The sequence below is a fragment of the Montipora foliosa genome, chromosome 8 (genome assembly GCF_036669935.1).
Source record: "Montipora foliosa isolate CH-2021 chromosome 8, ASM3666993v2, whole genome shotgun sequence".
Classification (NCBI taxonomy): domain Eukaryota; kingdom Metazoa; phylum Cnidaria; class Anthozoa; order Scleractinia; family Acroporidae; genus Montipora; species Montipora foliosa.
The window spans coordinates 29,895,522-29,913,021 of NC_090876.1; the positions used below are offsets into that span (position 1 = coordinate 29,895,522).

At 39.1% G+C, this 17,500-nt stretch overlaps 2 protein-coding genes across 9 annotated transcripts in view; one reads left to right on the forward strand and one right to left on the reverse strand.

Moving 5' to 3' along the window:
• Positions 1-11,249, forward strand: part of LOC137967601 (UPF0415 protein C7orf25 homolog) — a 17,004-nt gene extending 5,755 nt beyond the window's left edge. The window contains exons 3-11 of the mRNA XM_068814118.1: positions 421-464; positions 1,693-1,786; positions 2,613-2,733; positions 3,287-3,368; positions 4,504-4,579; positions 6,152-6,242; positions 7,153-7,246; positions 8,455-8,535; positions 10,342-11,249. Of these exons, the coding sequence (XP_068670219.1) occupies positions 421-464; positions 1,693-1,786; positions 2,613-2,733; positions 3,287-3,368; positions 4,504-4,579; positions 6,152-6,242; positions 7,153-7,246; positions 8,455-8,535; positions 10,342-10,431 (773 nt within the window). The 3' untranslated portion in view covers positions 10,432-11,249. The remainder of the gene's footprint in view (positions 1-420; positions 465-1,692; positions 1,787-2,612; positions 2,734-3,286; positions 3,369-4,503; positions 4,580-6,151; positions 6,243-7,152; positions 7,247-8,454; positions 8,536-10,341) is intronic.
• Positions 11,250-13,545: 2,296 nt separating this feature from the next.
• The window catches only part of LOC138012597 (sodium- and chloride-dependent taurine transporter-like), a 40,818-nt gene continuing 36,863 nt past the window's right edge, over positions 13,546-17,500 (reverse strand). For all 8 annotated transcript variants that reach the window (XM_068859402.1, XM_068859408.1, XM_068859403.1 and 5 more), the window contains 6 exons: positions 17,468-17,500; positions 17,055-17,192; positions 16,293-16,395; positions 14,723-14,823; positions 14,436-14,603; positions 13,546-13,874 (listed from right to left, as the gene is read on the reverse strand). The exon at positions 17,468-17,500 is cut by the window's right edge and continues 80 nt beyond it. In XM_068859402.1, the coding sequence (XP_068715503.1) occupies positions 13,770-13,874; positions 14,436-14,603; positions 14,723-14,823; positions 16,293-16,395; positions 17,055-17,192; positions 17,468-17,500 (648 nt within the window). In that variant the 3' untranslated portion in view covers positions 13,546-13,769. The remainder of the gene's footprint in view (positions 13,875-14,435; positions 14,604-14,722; positions 14,824-16,292; positions 16,396-17,054; positions 17,193-17,467) is intronic.

Below are 17,500 nucleotides of genomic sequence, written 5' to 3' on the forward strand. Positions count from 1 at the left end.
GTAGCTGGACATCACTGTCAAGCTTTAACCCATTCACTCCTGGGGGTAATCCCCACTGACGAGTAAAATCGTCTTTCGTTAGACAGAGTAAAATACTAAATCTGGCCAAAATTTCTCACATGGAAAAATTTCCCAAGAAATCTTATCCATGGTGCTCCGTTGGAACACTTCGCATGCCTGAGCTGTGCTAATATGACCTTGAGCTATCCCAGAACTCATGATAAACTTTGCAGAACATAATAGAATCCACTTACCATTCATGAAGAGTAGAGGATGGAATTCAGGCTTAATTGCTTACAGACTGTAGTGTAATAGTGGAAGAAGTATTTTAACATTACGGAGAGTCTAAACCCAGAAAGTGTTCACAATAGTTTTCAGGAAATTAATGTTCTGTATGTCCATCGTTTATACCTACTGTAGGTGGAGGTGATTTTGGTGATAAAGATATATTCCATCAGACCAAGGTATAATATGTTTTTGTTTTACTCTACATAATTATCTGTAACTTTACTGAATAGGAAAGTGGACTTTCACAATGGATATTTGAAGTAGGATGTGGGATACATTTTATGCAAGCCAGGCTACATGTACATTATCTAGCTAAAGTAGATTTTTGACTATCACTCTCAGACTAAGGGTAAGATCGAATGGCAAAGCCTAAAAAGCGGGTGGTGGAGCCTCTGCAGAAAAACTGGTTTTCAGCTCTGTTAGCTTACAGTGGGGAGTGTTTTTGTTGATGGCCATTTTCACTTGATTGGTTTTCAAGTTCCCAGTTCTGCTAAACTGTTTGGAGTGCTTGGGAAGGATTGCATGAACCTGGGAGTCCTCATGCTGCATGTACATGTACCTTGAGATGGTTAAGGTTGATGCTTAAAAGATCAAGGGCTTTTGATTATTCATATTAAGAAAACATAAAAGGTTGCTTCTATTGTTAATCTTCATGCTGGTGATGGAGATGCTTCTAGTAAATTTGCCTTACAATAGGTTGACTATTTGGAACCATACACAATTGGACTTAAACCGCTGTATACCTTTTATTAATAAAGCCTGCATACATTGTCTTGTAGATGATTTTCATTTGTATTTGGTTCTAAATGTTATGAAAATTGCAAACACCTTTTTGTTCTCAATCTCCTCTAGAGGTCATTTTTTTTAAAGCACTGAAACAGCCATATATCGATATTCCATCTTCTGTCTTTGGCTGAAGTGTTGTGTAAGCGTTTTTCTAGTATCTGGGATGAAAAAAAATATATTGGTTTGATTGTTGACAATGGTAAGTCAGTGGGGTGCAGATATCAGGTAGTGCTGGTAGTGCACTGCTGGTAGTGCACTGCAAGTTGCGTAGTGCTCAGTAGTTGTAACATCGGTGGCAACTGTGCCCGTTGTAGTGCCCAAGGTAGTTGACTGTCACTGAGAGTGGACTGTTTTTAAATACTGTTACAGAATGTCTGCTCCATGTGTTAAACTACTGAGTTTTTGCAGTCAATTTCTACTTAATTAAATTTTTCTGGCATAAGGTAAATACTTTAAATCAGAAGAATGCAGTCTTTGCAAAATTGAAACATCTTTGTCTTAGCTTTAGTTCAAATGACTGATTAAATTACTTTAAATGCATGATTAAATACAGTGTAATAGCGGTGTTTGCATCAGTCTTACTCAATACATTGTCCTCTATTCCTTTTTATGACTCAGATGTTACAAGAAACTAGTAAGCAGCACCCATGGAACTTTTCACCACCGCATGTTATGCTGTTTTGCTATAATGGAATTACAGAATCTCTTGCAAGTGAGTACAGTTTACCTCAAATACATCCTCTGTTATACCTTGTGGTTTTCCTTAACCTATATATGTACATTTGCTGTGGCAGTGATATACAACTCTGCATCTTTGTCATAAAATGTTTCTGTAACAAGTGGTGTTTTTGTCTGCTATTGGATGACATACTGTACATGTAGATAGCCCTTAATGAGTTGATCCAAGAGTATCGTCAATGATTTTCAGCTGTCGAGATTGTACAAGATCACATACATGTATGAGATGTACAGTATATAAGTATATTTCATGCAAATTGCCCAATCAAAAAATTGTTACTGTATGTGAATCATGTCAAGCACCTATTGCATGCTTATTGTAACAGTTTCCAAGGTGCTTTTGTTTTTTCTTACATTGCATTCAGGAAAATCCAAATTACCGGTATTCTATTCCTGCCACCTTGCATGTAATGTGCGACAATATTTCTTCCACAGTTCCAGCTTCTTGAGTCAATTTTAAAATGTTGATAAACAAATTATTTCTACCCACTTTTTTTACTTAGTTGGACTGATAATCATAATGTAAGGATTCATAAAACACTTGAAAATAAAAATAAGTGATGTTATAATAAAACCAAACAATGATCAAGGAGGAGTGTTGTTTCTTTACCGATGTTTCTGCAACTTGAGTACAACTCTTCCACGCAGGTAGTTGAAACAACAGTGTCAGACGATGATCTTTGGCAGACTATGCTCCACCATAGGATCAAATTTAATCAAGGAGTGTCATTCATGGTTCATGGTTCAATAGTGTTTTGTTTGTGACCTTTTTTGTTGTTGTGTTCCTTATTTTTGTTCAGAGGCTTTTACAAGCATTGGGATCAATGTGAAGGGTAAAATTCTCACAGACCCAGGGAAGGAATTGACATCCAGTGGTATTGATGAAAGCTTTGTAGTTGACAGACCTCACACCCAACAATGGTACTGTTAATGAATTGCTTCTTGTAAGTTTTATTTCTATGTTGAAATAAGGCGATGTTTTGCTGCATTTTCGTCGCTCATTCTGCTTCTACTAGTGTACACGTCCCTTAATGCTTCTTGTTCGCATTGACAGAGAGGATGCACTAAAAAATTACCTCTTTTCTGCCAACGTGGTACCATGTTTTCCTTCCTTATGATCTCATTCATTTTGTAAGACTGAGTTTATCTGTGAAAAGACTAGCAGCCTCAATGTTAGTTATCTTCAGCTCATACACCTGTTTACAGACTATACACTCCTCTCTTAGACTGGTCTTTGGCGCTAACTGTACTGTCCGAACAAGATACAAGGACTCTTAACTAGAAGAGTTGCATTGAGAATGTACCGTACACTGTATATCCGTCTCTGTATTCGGTCTTTGTGCTCAGCTAATGATGTACATAGTTCCAACTACATCTACCTGAACCAACAGAGCTACAAGTATGTCTATCTCTATTACAACTGTAGTAAATTTTATCTTATGAGAAAACTAAGTGGTTTTGGTTTCTCATTCAGTAACTTGGTCAATCTTGATATCACAACTATGATTGCGCTTGTATCGGCACTCACGAATGGTGGCTGTGGATATGTATTTAAGGTAATTCTGACGTAGTGTTTTCATTTTATTGGGTTTGGAGGGGGAGGGGGGTTCAAACCAGGTCTTAGTGAATTAACATGAAGTATGGTACTGTGCAAATATTGACGTTTATCAAGTGGACCAGAACGAAGTGTAGAATAACCCTTTAATCCTTACGGAACCTTATGCAATCAGCCCTGAGGTGACATTCCAAGCCATTATATTGATGTGAATCCTACTGGTGAGTCTAATGCTGGGGGTAACCCTGCGTTGGACTGGCATCCCATCCAGGAAGGGGGGGGGGGGGGGGGGGGGTTAAAATACTCCTAGTCGCTTCATGCTACAGGTTCGTAGCGGACTTTAACTTTACCTACACTTAGTTCTGGTAAGGCCCATCTAAAAAGATCCTATATTTTGTATGGAAACGCTTATATCTCAAAAACGATCTCTATGACGCCCATTTGCTATTGCTAGAAAGTGTTCAGCAGAGTAGGATGAAACTCTTTGCAAAGTTAAAAAAAAATCACTGCAGTGGATTCAGAGCCATCTTCAATAGTCCGATTGCGAAGGCAGCTCTGAATCCGCTCCAGAGAATTGTTTATACTTTTCAAAGACTTTTGAATTGGCCTGCATATTACCTTAAAGTGACAAAAGTGGGGCATCACCGTGTAAGTTTTTGAGATGTGAACATTATTTTAGTTAAAGTGCCCCTGTGATTTCAGCGTGAATGCAGCTTTAATCATATATATGCAAAACGCGAGTTTAAAAATCTGGAAGCCCAAAACTCTCGTGCTTTACATTAATTCTTCGGCGTACGGCACACGCATTGCATTTTGAGACTAGTGAGCCTTTGACGTCATTTTCTCCTCGATCCAGCTCTCTCAAGATCTTAAAGTTAGTAATGGCCGACTATTAAACAGGGAAATTCCAGGTAAAATAAACAGATGTCTTTATCAAATCAAGACTTTACACTTTGGTCCTTTAGTGTTTAGTTAACATAGTTAAGAAAAATAAGAATTTTTGAGCACAGGGGCACTTTAAGAAATAATAATAATGGCTTCTTGTTGATACGGTGTCATAGGGTCAATCCTAATAGAATAGTTTCTTTTAAGCTAAATTATTAAGGGTAATGGTTTTACATAACATACACATACAGGAGCCTATTTTGACTGAACAAGCAAAACAAGAAAGGAAAAGCCCAGTGCTACCCAAGGTGAAGTTGTTTCTTCAAGGTACTCACATGTCACAACATATCATTTGATCGGTATTTTAATCTATACACAGGACCCCCAGTCTGCTGTAGCAGCTCTCTAATTCCTCCGCTCCTTTGATTAACATCGCCCGTATTTTCAGCAGCGGTTTTTGAGGTCCCTTTGCGAGTGACAACCGAAAATCAAGCGTGAAAACAGTTGCTTTTCCAACTCGCTTAGAGTTAAGCAAGTCGGCAAACTTCAATGGAATTCTCATTAAATTTAAGCCACCATTACTTTCGACCAATGATGAAATGATATACGAGATATATGAATATATATGATCCATTTCATATGTCATTTCATCATTGAGTCATTCCTCACGGGAACATTGGAACCCACAAATGACCAGCTCCCAACGTCAGTGGCTTTATAGCTCAGTTGGATAGAGCGTCGCAATGGTATCGCGAGGTCACGGGTTCAAACCCTGTTGAAGTCCTGAATTTTTCAGGCTTCTCTACGCAATTGCAAAAATTGCGTTCATAACTGCGAGGATCATAGCTTCACTTGATTTCATATCCGCAGTTCATATATATGATCCATTTTATATATCATTTCATCATGCATTGATTCATTCCTCACGGGAACATTGGAACCCACAAATGACCAGCTCCCAACGTCAGTGGCTCCATAGCTCAGTTGGATAGAGCGTCGCAATGGTATCGCGAGGTCACGGGTTCAAACCCTGTTGAAGTCCTGAATTTTTCAGGCTTCTCTACGCAATTGCTAAAATTGCGTTCGTAACTGCGAGGATCATAGCTTCACTTGATTTCGTAGCTGCGGTTCATATATATGATCCATTTCATATATCATTTCATCACAACCATTGTTAGGGAGCCAAAGCAACGACAACGGCTACGGCAACAAGAACGTCAGAAATTAGCATATTTAATGAGCAGAAACAATATCTTGGCACCCTCTGCACGTTCGTTTTTCACTTTTGTCCATTTCTTTGCCGTCGTCGGCAAAACAGCAACGTGAAATAGCCAAATTTGAGGTTTATGAAGAACGTCAGCACTTAAGGATTAATTTTAAATTTCTCCCCTAAATTAAGTGTCGTTCCGACGAGTACCATTTTTGAGGAAGTACCATACCCTTGTCATATTAAAAAGGTTGAAATAGTCACGTAGCGATTAAAATTACGCGAATTTTTTTTTTGAGATGACGTTCTCGTTGTCGTTACCGTCGCCGTAGTCGTTGCTTAAGCTTTCTATTAACTCCATTTGATTCTTAAGATCTCGTCACAGGTTCGATAATAGGAAATTCCTGAAAATCGTTATTTTTTTTTGCAAAAATATTTATAAACATGACTTGGAGGATCGATCTGTAAAACATAAAGTCCATCCAGTTTTCGGAAAAGCCGCAAAAAACCACATTTACAGGGTCGCGGCAAAATTGTCACTTGGCCATGAAAACTCTTCGGTGTAGAATATTGTCTACGAGTTAGATTCAGCTCAAATTTTCAGGACTATTTTCTTACACAGTTCGAGGCAGAACCGGACCGGACCGGACATGTGTTCATGGTATTGTATAAATAGTTTTAATATCTTCCAGGGAAGGAATTGTTCGCTTGTCAGACAGCTGTCAGAGACTTCAATACTATTTTAAAGACTGTTGGAGGCGTTAAAGAACAGGAGAGAGCTAGGTAATGCTGTGTGGAGCCACCTAAGTTTGAGTGCATCAACGCATCACGGATTGGTAAAGACCTTATCTTACTACGAGATTAGGACAGAACTTTGTGTGGCATACAGTTGAGGAAAAAAACAACCAGCCAGCCTTAAACTTCTCTGGGAATGTGATCGAATACCACTCTTTAGTTCTAAGGTTTCACACAAAACACTCCCACCCTGTTCAGAGATTTTTTCAATTTCCCTTGTGAGGAGTTTAGTGTAGTCCCTGATTTCCTGTAAAGTTCAGCAAAGAAATACATCCTTTACATTCTATGTTCAAAAATGTATAACTTCGCCTGCAACTTGTTCTGAAGTTTAAGGGAAAGTGAAAAGACACGGTGAAACATTTCAAAGTAAACGATAATATTTAACACTTTCATTTGAATCACAGAAAAAGTTAGGCAGTGACAGAAGTTAAAACTTATCATAATTGTCATAAGAATAACAGCAGGCTTGGATTGAGAAAATTTTTGAATGTGATTTGGTAGGACGTCTTGTTTGAAATCCGGATTTTTGGCAGCTAAAAGTTATCGTTAGTTTTCGTTTGAGGCCGGAGGCCGGACGCTTCGTCCGGTCATTTGCCATTCCATTTCCGGTACTTTGATGCCAATATTTGAGGAGTCTACTTACTTTTTAATTTGAGTGAACTCCAGCCTTGCGTGGGAAACTGATTCTTGGGTTCTAGAATAACTGGAAACAGCGTTTCTTATTGCTCTGTTTTTAAAACATGCCCCCCGACCCCTCAAGGTAGCTCGCGCCTTGCGGTGTCACAAAAATCTTACATCCGGTGCTTTCAGAAATATCTCTGCTACTTTACAAAACTGTAGAAAACCCTGGGGCTTGCTGTTCGTTCTTTGGAAAGTTCTTTTTTTTTCTTTTTTCCAGAGACCTTCTTGACACGGTTACAATTGTGGATGACAATCCCTCCACCAGATCTAGCGGCCTACAACTGAGTGCAACTATAAAGAAACGCTCTAAGGTGCATTTCTGGCTCAGTGGCCCACTTTCGATATATTAAAATTCAGTCCTAAACAAAAGGCATCATCTCGAGCCCCTGGAGAAAAAATGTGAGGATTTGTATGAGTCTATTCCCCGGACTCGAGATGATGCCTTTTGTTTAGGACTGAATTTTAATATATCGAAAGTGGGCCATTGACGGATGAGGCAATGGACCGTTGTGTGCAAATCTCCGTAGCCCAGCGGACCACTGTTCATGCCTCGGTATTTATGCTCTAAAAAACGAAAGTCCTCTTGATTTGCCTTTTTCGGCAAGTTTGGGTTTTGTTCCTCGCTCAATTGTTTAAAGAAAGAACCCACAACCCTGTAAAAGGAAAGGAACTTTATTTAAGTGTCTAGTCGTTCTATCGCTGGAGCACTAATTGGGGACACTGAAAACTGAAATCAACAATTAATGCAAATCAATTCAAATGTTGGTTTTTGAGGAGAGGGGAAACCGGAGTACCCGGAGAAAACCTCTCGGTTTAGAGTAGAGAACCAACAAACTCAACCAACATATGACACCGAGTCTGGGAATCGAACCTGAGCTACATTGGTGGGAGGCGAGTCCTGTCACCACTGCGCCATCCCTGCAAGCTGTAGTTTGCCCGTTGTTCCTGCATAGAGAACTGTGACTTGAATCATCGTATTCTTGCTAGGGAAAGTTGTAGTTGACTTTGTATCCTTCATTAATAAATTTAATTTCTGGAATTGTCTGTTAATCATTTATCTGGAAGGATTGTGTGGCTGCCCAGCTTAAGGCTCTAATGCTGAGCTTCCAAGTCTTGGATGCCGTTTTCAGATCTACTTTGACATTTGTTAACAAATGTTTGTGCTATTCTTAGGAGCCCTGCAATGCATTTTGTTTTCCCCACAAAATTTTGCATGAACTATTTGTCAACTATTCCCAAATGCATTTGAAAACAATAGTTTATGCAAAATTTTGTAGGGAAAACAAAATTTATTGCGGGTTGTCTATATGAAAGTCGCTCATTGAAGATATTTGTATTTTTCTGAAAAGACAACTGTAACGTCGTGACTTTCTAAATGTTAGAATTTTGAGAAGCTTGGAATTAAACGAAATTGTTGGAACCAATGAAACGGTAAACTATTCGTTCTTATGAATAATAGAGCCTTGCCGAAATACGAAAAAAACACAGGGTTGATGTATTGATTGGTCTTCTTGATCAGGTTATTTTTGGTACTGGTGACTCCATGAAAGCAATAACAAGCACGGCTAATGTTTCCTTCACGAGAGCAGCAGCAAACCAGGTAGGATTGCAATATTGCTATGCGTCTTTTGGGGGAAGAGGATGGGAATGCGCATGGCACAAATTCGCAGTTTGTGATTCCTATAAGACGGGTGGAAATTTTTTGTATCTATCCTTTTGCAAGGTTCAATTTCCAGCCATTTTGGCAGTGCGGTTAACATCCTCCTCCCAGCGAACGGCTGGATCGCTGGTCCGCGTCGTTTTTTCGTGACGTCGCAATTGAATTTTGTATTCAGCCAATTGTATTTTGTACTTGGCAGGCAGGCGACTGTCTGATTGGTGGAAAATACAATTTGCTGGACCAGTGATCCAACCGTGCTGTGCGCGGACGAACGCGGGTGCACAAACCGGCTGGTCAATCGAGCCTATCCCTTTTACTAAAAGGAAACAATGGAGTAAAGTCCTGAGATTATGGGACACATTTCCTAGGAAATATTAGAGCGATCAGCGGATTGAGTATGGTACTTTATATGACTACAATACTCACTGAAAGAGGAATTACAATTCTACCACTAACCCTAAGTCCTTAAAAGACTGATGAGTTGAACAACAAGAAGCGAGATATTATGCAGAGTGGAGGATAACGCAGATACAACTGAATTCCCATGACAGCAGTCCGAGAGGCTTTTGTTCAAGGCCAAATAACCAACTAAGTTTTCAATTCTGGTTAAAAGGACTCGTAATACGTGATGCTGTCTCTTTACTAGACAGGATGTTAACTTCAATATTAATTCTTCCATAATTCTTAACCTCGATATTACTTACTTTCTTATCCTCATCGGGCCCATGAGGACTCTTAAGGCCGGAAACGATATTAATACTTATATAAATGATGTTTCTACAAAAGGCGTATCGATATTGAGAATATAAAACCAGATTTGAAACACTTATGACTAGAGATCCCGGGTCGCAATAAACATAGTAAAAATGCTCTTAGGGGTTCTCTATCGATCGGAACTTATTCAGGACTACCAAAGGTGGCTCGACACAGTAGAGATTATTCAGCCAGTTGAACGTTCTTTGGGATGGTTTTATTGTCGCCACCGGTGATGTTAACGTAGACATGCTCACGCCAAATCGTCGATATGCTGACGTCACGTAACGTACATCAGCACGTGCAGCGCCCAACAAGAACCACATCAACCTCTAAAATACTAATTGACCAAATTATCAGCAACGCATCCAATTGCGTCTCGTACTGTGATGTGCTGCCCTGTCCAACTATTAGTTATCATGATGGACCGTTTGCTTGTATGAACGTAAGAGTCAAACGTTTTCAACCACGTTACAAGTTTCTTCACGATGAAAAGCGATTTGATGAAACAGGTTTTAAGGAAGAACTGAGTGGTGCTCCTCTTAACGTTGTTTACAGTCTTGACGATCCCAACGAGAAACTAGACATTTTTCATTCGCTTTTTAAATCTTGTCTGGACAAGCACGCTATTCTACGTAGAACTAAAATCACGCGACCCCCTGGGCCTTGGCTGAACAAGGAAGATATTAGGAAATTTTAGAAAGAGCAAAACGTACTTAGGTATTTAGCACACAAAACATACTCAGCAGGTGATTGGAGTGAATTTCTCGTGGTGCCCAACAAGATCAAGACTAAGATTAAATCAGTTAAACGTGCTTTTTTTTAACAGGGCCTTATCATTTGTTTTGCTTAAGTAGGAGTGGGGATATTAATTTCAATTATTATTATTATTATTATTATTATTATTATTATTATTATTATTATTATTATTATTATTATTATTATTATTATTATTATTATTATTATTAATGTCAGTGCTTGTTTATATTCCAGGGGGTAGAATTCAGTGTATTTATTCATGACTCACGAGCCTTGACGGAGTCCAAAGAAGGTCAAGCAACTCTGGTCGAAGACCTGGTGTAAGATGCCATGTTACTGAGTACAAATCAGTGGGTGCAATTCACTGGAACGTGTATGCATGGGTGAGCCAGCGCAACCAGTAGGCTCTTTGATTCAAGTAATTCAGCCGCAAAAGACCATTTTTTTGGTTTCGAGGTTATTAAATACCAGTGCTAACCCAAATGGAGTTATCTAAATCAGCACAGATGGTTCTTCGAAGCCTGGGCGGAAGGGAATGTCATAATCATGTTCATGTTCAATTTTGTCTATAATACCCATGTCTGGATGCAGTAAAATAGATGCCTCCAACTTTCTCTACAGTCAAAACGGACAAATGTTTATGTTGCCCTTAAATAGTGACTATCTCAGTGTAAGAGATCATGTTTTCATTCTTGCCATTTTTAAATGGCTGTAAAAAAAAAATTTCGACAAAACGCTGACCCCGGCCTGTTAAGTTGACTTACTAAGTGTTCCTTTGCTGAGCTTCAACTGACCTCCCTTAAAAATTAACGGGAAATCGCAATTACAATTATTGTAAATTGATAAATGAAAGATTTTCTAGTATAGTGGCAGAAATTGGTGATATGTACATGTACAAACTTTTCTTATGTCAGGAAGAAGTACTTTAAGGCACGAGGAAAATTGTCTCAAAAATACTAGCTTAATACAAAATGATCCTTCTATCTTGTCAAGCTGAGTTAACATTTCGAATTTAAATAAACTAGACTGAAAACGTCCCACAGATAGTGCTTATGACCAAATTAATTTAAATGTTTCGTAAACAAGACACGAGAAAAATTAAAGATAGAGAAAGAACTATTGCCAACCAATAAAACATTGGAATCCGACGTTAATCATCCGTGATAATTGTACGTAACGGAAAAATCTGGTTGGATGGGAACAGGAAAATTGTACGGTATCTTCCTCAGTCCCTCTCTCTCACTCCTCCCCCTCTCTTTCCCCTTCCCCCTCTCTCTCGCTCTTGACCCTCCCCTCCCACAATAATCTGTTTTGCTTGAAACTTTGCCATTGTTTTTTTTTTTTCCACTGGTCTCGAATACATGTTCAAAGAGCAATTTTCTAGAAGCAGCAGATCATAGTTTCACAAATACACCATTTCCGAGTTCATGTCTGCCACCTCTTCAAAGCGAGTCCAGGTGCTAAGTCACTCATATGTAAAGTAGAACTAATTACCATCACAAAAACATCGCACTTAGACTCGCTTTGAAGAGAAGACAGACATGAACTCGAAAATGGCGTATTTGTAAAACTATGATCTGCTGCTTCTAAAAAATTGGTCTTTGAACATGTATTCGAGACCAGTGAAAAAAAACAATGGCAAAGTTTCGTGACCAGAAAAGTTTTCCTTTTTGAATTTTCTTGACTTTCGAGAAACGCCCCCAGGGCATAGTTTTGGAAGCGAGCTAAGTGAAACTCTCTTAAGATATTATTTTCAATTGACTCCTGGTATGACTCAGTGGATGCATAAACTCCGGTTCCACCTTCCATATTTCTAATAAACCAAACCCCAAAAGCTCTTCCTTTGTTTGGAAGGAGACAACCAGACCATGAAGGGAAAGGATGTAGCTGTCAATTCCACTGAGAAGACAAAAAGTTCACCCAGTCCGTAATCAACTTGTTAATAGCCTTTAATCCACCCTTTCTGCATTGCAAACTTTGCGTTGCTACTCTGCAGGTCATCTACAAGAGATTTTTCTTGAAATTAGCTAAAACAAAGTGGTTTTGCATTTCATCAGCGGACAACTGGCTTTTTCCACAATTTGGACGATTCCTAGTGTATTATTAATTGCACTGTCATTTATCTCCTGTCTGTGAAAAGGATGATCCTCGGCAAGTCATTGAAACCTGTATTCCGAATTGGATAAACGTTGATAAGACCTCTTTTGCAAATTAACCACTTATGCGATTTTTTTCCCTTTTTGCTCCTCGAAACAGTATCACCTTCCATCTTTTAGCCAACCGCATCTGTTACGGTGCAACTACGTATTGATAACATAACCTATTTCCATTCTCACATTTTTCTCTTGATAAATTTTGATAGTCACGACCCAAGTGAAAGCGATAGTTTTGAAGAGACAGTATACATGATTATGAACTGCTGGAAGAAGCAAGCTATCGCCTTACCATATCCCTTACCATATTACACTAAGACGCATGTGTACAGTGCTTGAACGCTTATCCTTGCGGCAAACATGACCGATAAGGTTGGGGAAGAACAATACTCAAGCCCAGACTCCAGCTCATCAGATGAACAAAAAATTTGCTTTACGAAGACGTTTGAGAGCTGCCAATAGGTGGTTTGCAACCAATCCCTAGAGACAGATAACAATGCAGCAATGTCCAATGCTGGTGGACGAACAAAAGGAGCTAATGAGAGATCTTTTTTTTTCATCCACCAACATGGCGGCGGTGACGTAATGTGAAAACCACCTATTCTCGGTTTTTCACATGACGTCACGGCTGCCGCGTTGGAGGCCCTTAAAAAAGAAACGGCGGCCACGTTGGAGCCCTGACCAAATCCTCCGGGAATTTAACTCTATTATTATGCAAACGTTTTCTTTTGTTTTCGTTGAAAAACATGGCTGTTGATCACGTGAGTGAAAACCAACCATAGAAAGATGTGAACAAAGGGTTGGATTCAGCAACCAAATCACTATTTAAGGAGGCTCGAAATAGTTTCTTCTTTTTTCACACAAACATATTTTGTTCTTAGATGTAGTAATAAACCCTTACAGGAAGTAGATATGAAGAGACTATACATGCGAAAAACATATTTCCTTAAAGGAAAAATATATGGTGACTTGTTTTCATACTTGAAAAGCCCTTAGTTTTATTTTATGACTTGTGATTGCCAGGACACTTCAAAGCAAAATTGAATGCTTCCCTAAAACAGTTTACGATGTTTGAGACGAAGGGATGTAAAATCCTCTTGTGTATTACACAAGCCAAAAATTGCATGCAGAACACTGACTTTTTCAAAAAGAGTCAGATAACTTCAAAACATGACGGCCAAAAAAACTTTGCACCAGGGTTAATCGTGATGTCAAGTGCATTCCTAGTTCTTGTGAAGATGACCAGATTCCCAGTGACTGTGCATAAAAATAAAGAGAGAACACCTTATGGGAGATGATCCAGTTTATTACATACTATAAGGGGCAACGCAACAAGGGGTGTACTACAAGATGGAATAGTAGGTGGCACATAACATTTTTCAGAAACGAACGCTAGCACTGTTACTATGTTGTTGTACTGCTAATTTCTAATTTTAAACCAGTAGGCAAGAGCCTCCTATTTGTCCTATTCCTGTGATATCTAAGTGGAGACAATTTAAACGCACTAGGCTATGCATGATTTCCTTTGGTCTCGCCATTTGCTTCTAAATGGTCTAACATCATCTCTTCTTCTCTTTTGCCGTCCAAATCAGGGGTTATTAACTTCTGCAAACGCTGAAAAACAAAGAATACATTCGAGTAGAAATTGTTCTTTGTCAAAGATGAAATATTGTCTCTCGAATTCTTAATGGCATGGAAAAACTGTTACGCGTTGTGTCAGTTTCCCTACAAATTGTTTGTTTTGGGGGAGAAAAGATAAATATTTTGATCCTACTTGGACGTAACATGCAAACTTTTGGTATTTTGGGAGAGGTGGTGGCTCTCTTGAGAAAACACGCAAGGGCTGTGCTCTACTAGATTATACCTAGTGAACACAGAAGGCCATCACCCAAAGCATGTACATAGAAAAGTTACCATTGTCGGATAAATTTATTGTTCATGAAGAAATCCCACTAATTTTTCAAACGAGAGAACGGTAACCCTTTCTTTCAACAGAACGGACATCATACCAGCTTGCGCTGCGAGCAAAATTATTCCAAAAATTACTACTCCAGAATATGGGTTACACAGAATACAGATAGTACTTCAAACTGGCATTGGTGAAAGATATGTGTTGCGGAGACTAATTTGGTTTAGACTAAAAAACTCAAATTCTTTGATTAACTCTTGGTTTACCTCAATGATAGTCCCAGTGGTGTTTATCAGCTTGTATATCATCACAGCAGGAATCAGCAACAAGGATGACACTGTCAGCAGCCAGCCAATCGCCATGCCCCATCCGGGGAACACGTATTTACCATAAGAGAGCGGCGTATACGTCACAAGATTAAAGATAAAAATGAACTATGGAAATAAAAATAAAAGTAATGCACTGATGATTTGCTGCAAGTATTGGGACTGCAAAGTTAACGACAAGCACAGATTGTCTTGCCGCCGCTGCCTATAAACAAAATACAACTTACTGCACAAAACATCGGTGCAAAGAAACACCAACACCAGCCAATCCAGGGGTTGATACGAAATCCCATCATTCTTTCCATGTCACTATAGAAACGACGCCGACCTGTAACGATACAACGCATGTTTAAGTGTCAAAAAAGGAACATATTGTTGGTGCATGGGTTGTTGATAGGAGTCAAGAGTACGCGGCAATTATTGTATAGTCTCCTTGTGATATAAAAGACTTGCTACATCACCAAGCGCTCTCTAAGTAAAGCGTCTTAAATGGGTCTGAAAACGACAATATACCCACTCCCGACTCCGTTGCTCGTTTTCCCTATTGACTTTGATTAATGATACGTAACACCCCGGCAGCAGTTAAGGTTCGTTAACGCTCACAACCAGACAGAGTTTGATTCTTATGGGCAGCCGTCACCGCCAAAAATACAAGCCTTGTAAACCGTTAAGAATAAACCGGATTAGTCTAACAGTCTTTTGTAAAATTGTTTATCAGAATTTGAAACGGGTTATTTAAAACACAAATGGACAAGTCACCTTTGGAGAAATGAAATACCCAAACATTAAATGGTTTATACAGTTCAGAAACTGTATAGAGACCCTTGGTGAACTGATTCAGTGAAAAAAGAGAGTGGTCAAGGGTATAATGAAATAGATCAGTCACCTCATGCAATCATCGCAGCCTACACAGAATTGGTCAGTGTAAAGACGATCGGTGTAATTTTCCTTGTTCAAATAACATACTCAAGTCTTGAATGGATCAGCGTACTGCGTACTGACATGATATGCAGTGACTCGGCAAACGGTCCAGCTTACCGTACATACAAACGGTTCAGAGTAGTGTGAAATGGCTTATTTTCTCTGCAAATGGTTAATCGTAAAGTGCAATGGTCTAGCGTAACATTGACCAGCTTACCGTAATGTGAAACGGTTTAGCGTTACCCCAAATGGCTTAGCGTGACGACAAATGGTTCAATAGAAAGTGAAATGGTTTATTGTTACAGCAAATGGTTCGCGCCAGAACCGCCAAAAATACAAAACTGAAATGGACAAGTCAAGATTGAAATGGAATAGTCCATGTGGGGTCTTACGTCACAACCCATACGTCATTCAGATAAATTTTGGCGCGAATTTGCCCGAACGAAGTTTGCAATTCTATACAACTCTTTGGACCCTTTTCAGCCAATGCAAAGTTGATATAGATGGACTGGTTCTGAAACCCGAAAACTTCAAAAGTGGAACAGTGACATCACTCTTCATGTTAACTTGATAGTGACTCTGATGCACAATGTTTTGTCCGCGGTTTACAACTGAATTTTGATTAAATTAATCCAACTTTTGATTGGCAGTCTTTTAGAAAAAAGGTGTGTTTTGTGGTCAGGCCCAAAACAGCAAATGAAAACATAAAACAAAAAAATATGTCGATTTCATAACCATCTCCATGTATATAGCCGTTTGGTTCGAATGGGTGAATCCTTTGTTGCAGTCCTTAGTCAAACCGATGAAAGGTTTGTTTATCTATCAAACCTCAGAAACAATGAGTACAATTGAATCATCGCTATTAATTATTCTTACCGTATAGCCATCCGATCGCCAAACTTTCACAGATGACCACCAACAAAAGAACCGATCCGCTACCAGAGTAGCTGTCAAACAACTGGAACACGTACATTCCGCCCTGCAAAAAAGAAACAAATACATCAGCAAGTTCAAAAAAACTCATGGACTGAATTACACTGAAGGGTTTGTTTGATTTACCATATTCTTGGATTAGAATAAACTGCAAGACCTCTAGAAAGCCTTTTTATATTTCGATAACATCCAATTTGACCTTCAGGTGATAGATTTGTCATTGGTTCTTTCAAGATCATTCAGTCCCAATATTTCATAAGGATATGATCCAGGTGGCAAACGGCTCGTTCCCGGTTTCGTGTTTGAATCTTAAAATTTCCGCCGCTCAAGTCGGTCATCGTTGTAGATGCTGCAAAACGTGATTCCATTTCTTTTAAGTGCTAGATCATCATTTACCCTCGGGTTTCAGAGTAGCTTGGTGTATCTACATGTAGTAACCTCCCAACCATGATATACTACAAAGGAAAGACCACAATACCGGAAACCGAAAAATGTACTGATTGGTCGAAATAGACGATGCTATGCTGCTAAGTCATGTGATCATTGGCAGTGGGCTGGTTGTTTAATGTTTAATCTTGTCATGCATTTCCGCATGAGCCTATGCCATATCCCAGCAAAGGACTCTGCAGACTGAATAAACCCACTAAAAATATGTTACCGAACGTAGAACTGTAAGCAATCAACAAAGATTGTGTGTATATCTACCTCAGTAACCATGGACAGTCCAATCAGATACCATACTGCACACACAAAGGCGGTGAAAAGTTCCTTGCGGTATCCGCGTCTGAGGTGTTGTGGGTACAGATCAACAATGGCAGTCACAAAGCCTTCAATGCCTACAAACTTGACATTTAAATAAATGAATGATTAATTCCTAGGAGAAACGTCTAGTTGCAAGTTTATAGAGGTAAAAAAGACATGAAAACAACTGCATTTTTGCCTAAAGTACTGAACGCTTTGATCATTGTGCGTTTAAATCGAAGATTAAGGTAATTTTTAATTTTCACGGGGAGGTAAACAGCAGACATTTGTCTGTGTTTTTCACACTGCCCTTAAAGATGGTAATTTGTTAATTTGTATTTTCACCCTCGTGCGATTCAATTATGTCATTTGCTTACCTCACTATCCAGACCAAGCAAGAACAACATAAT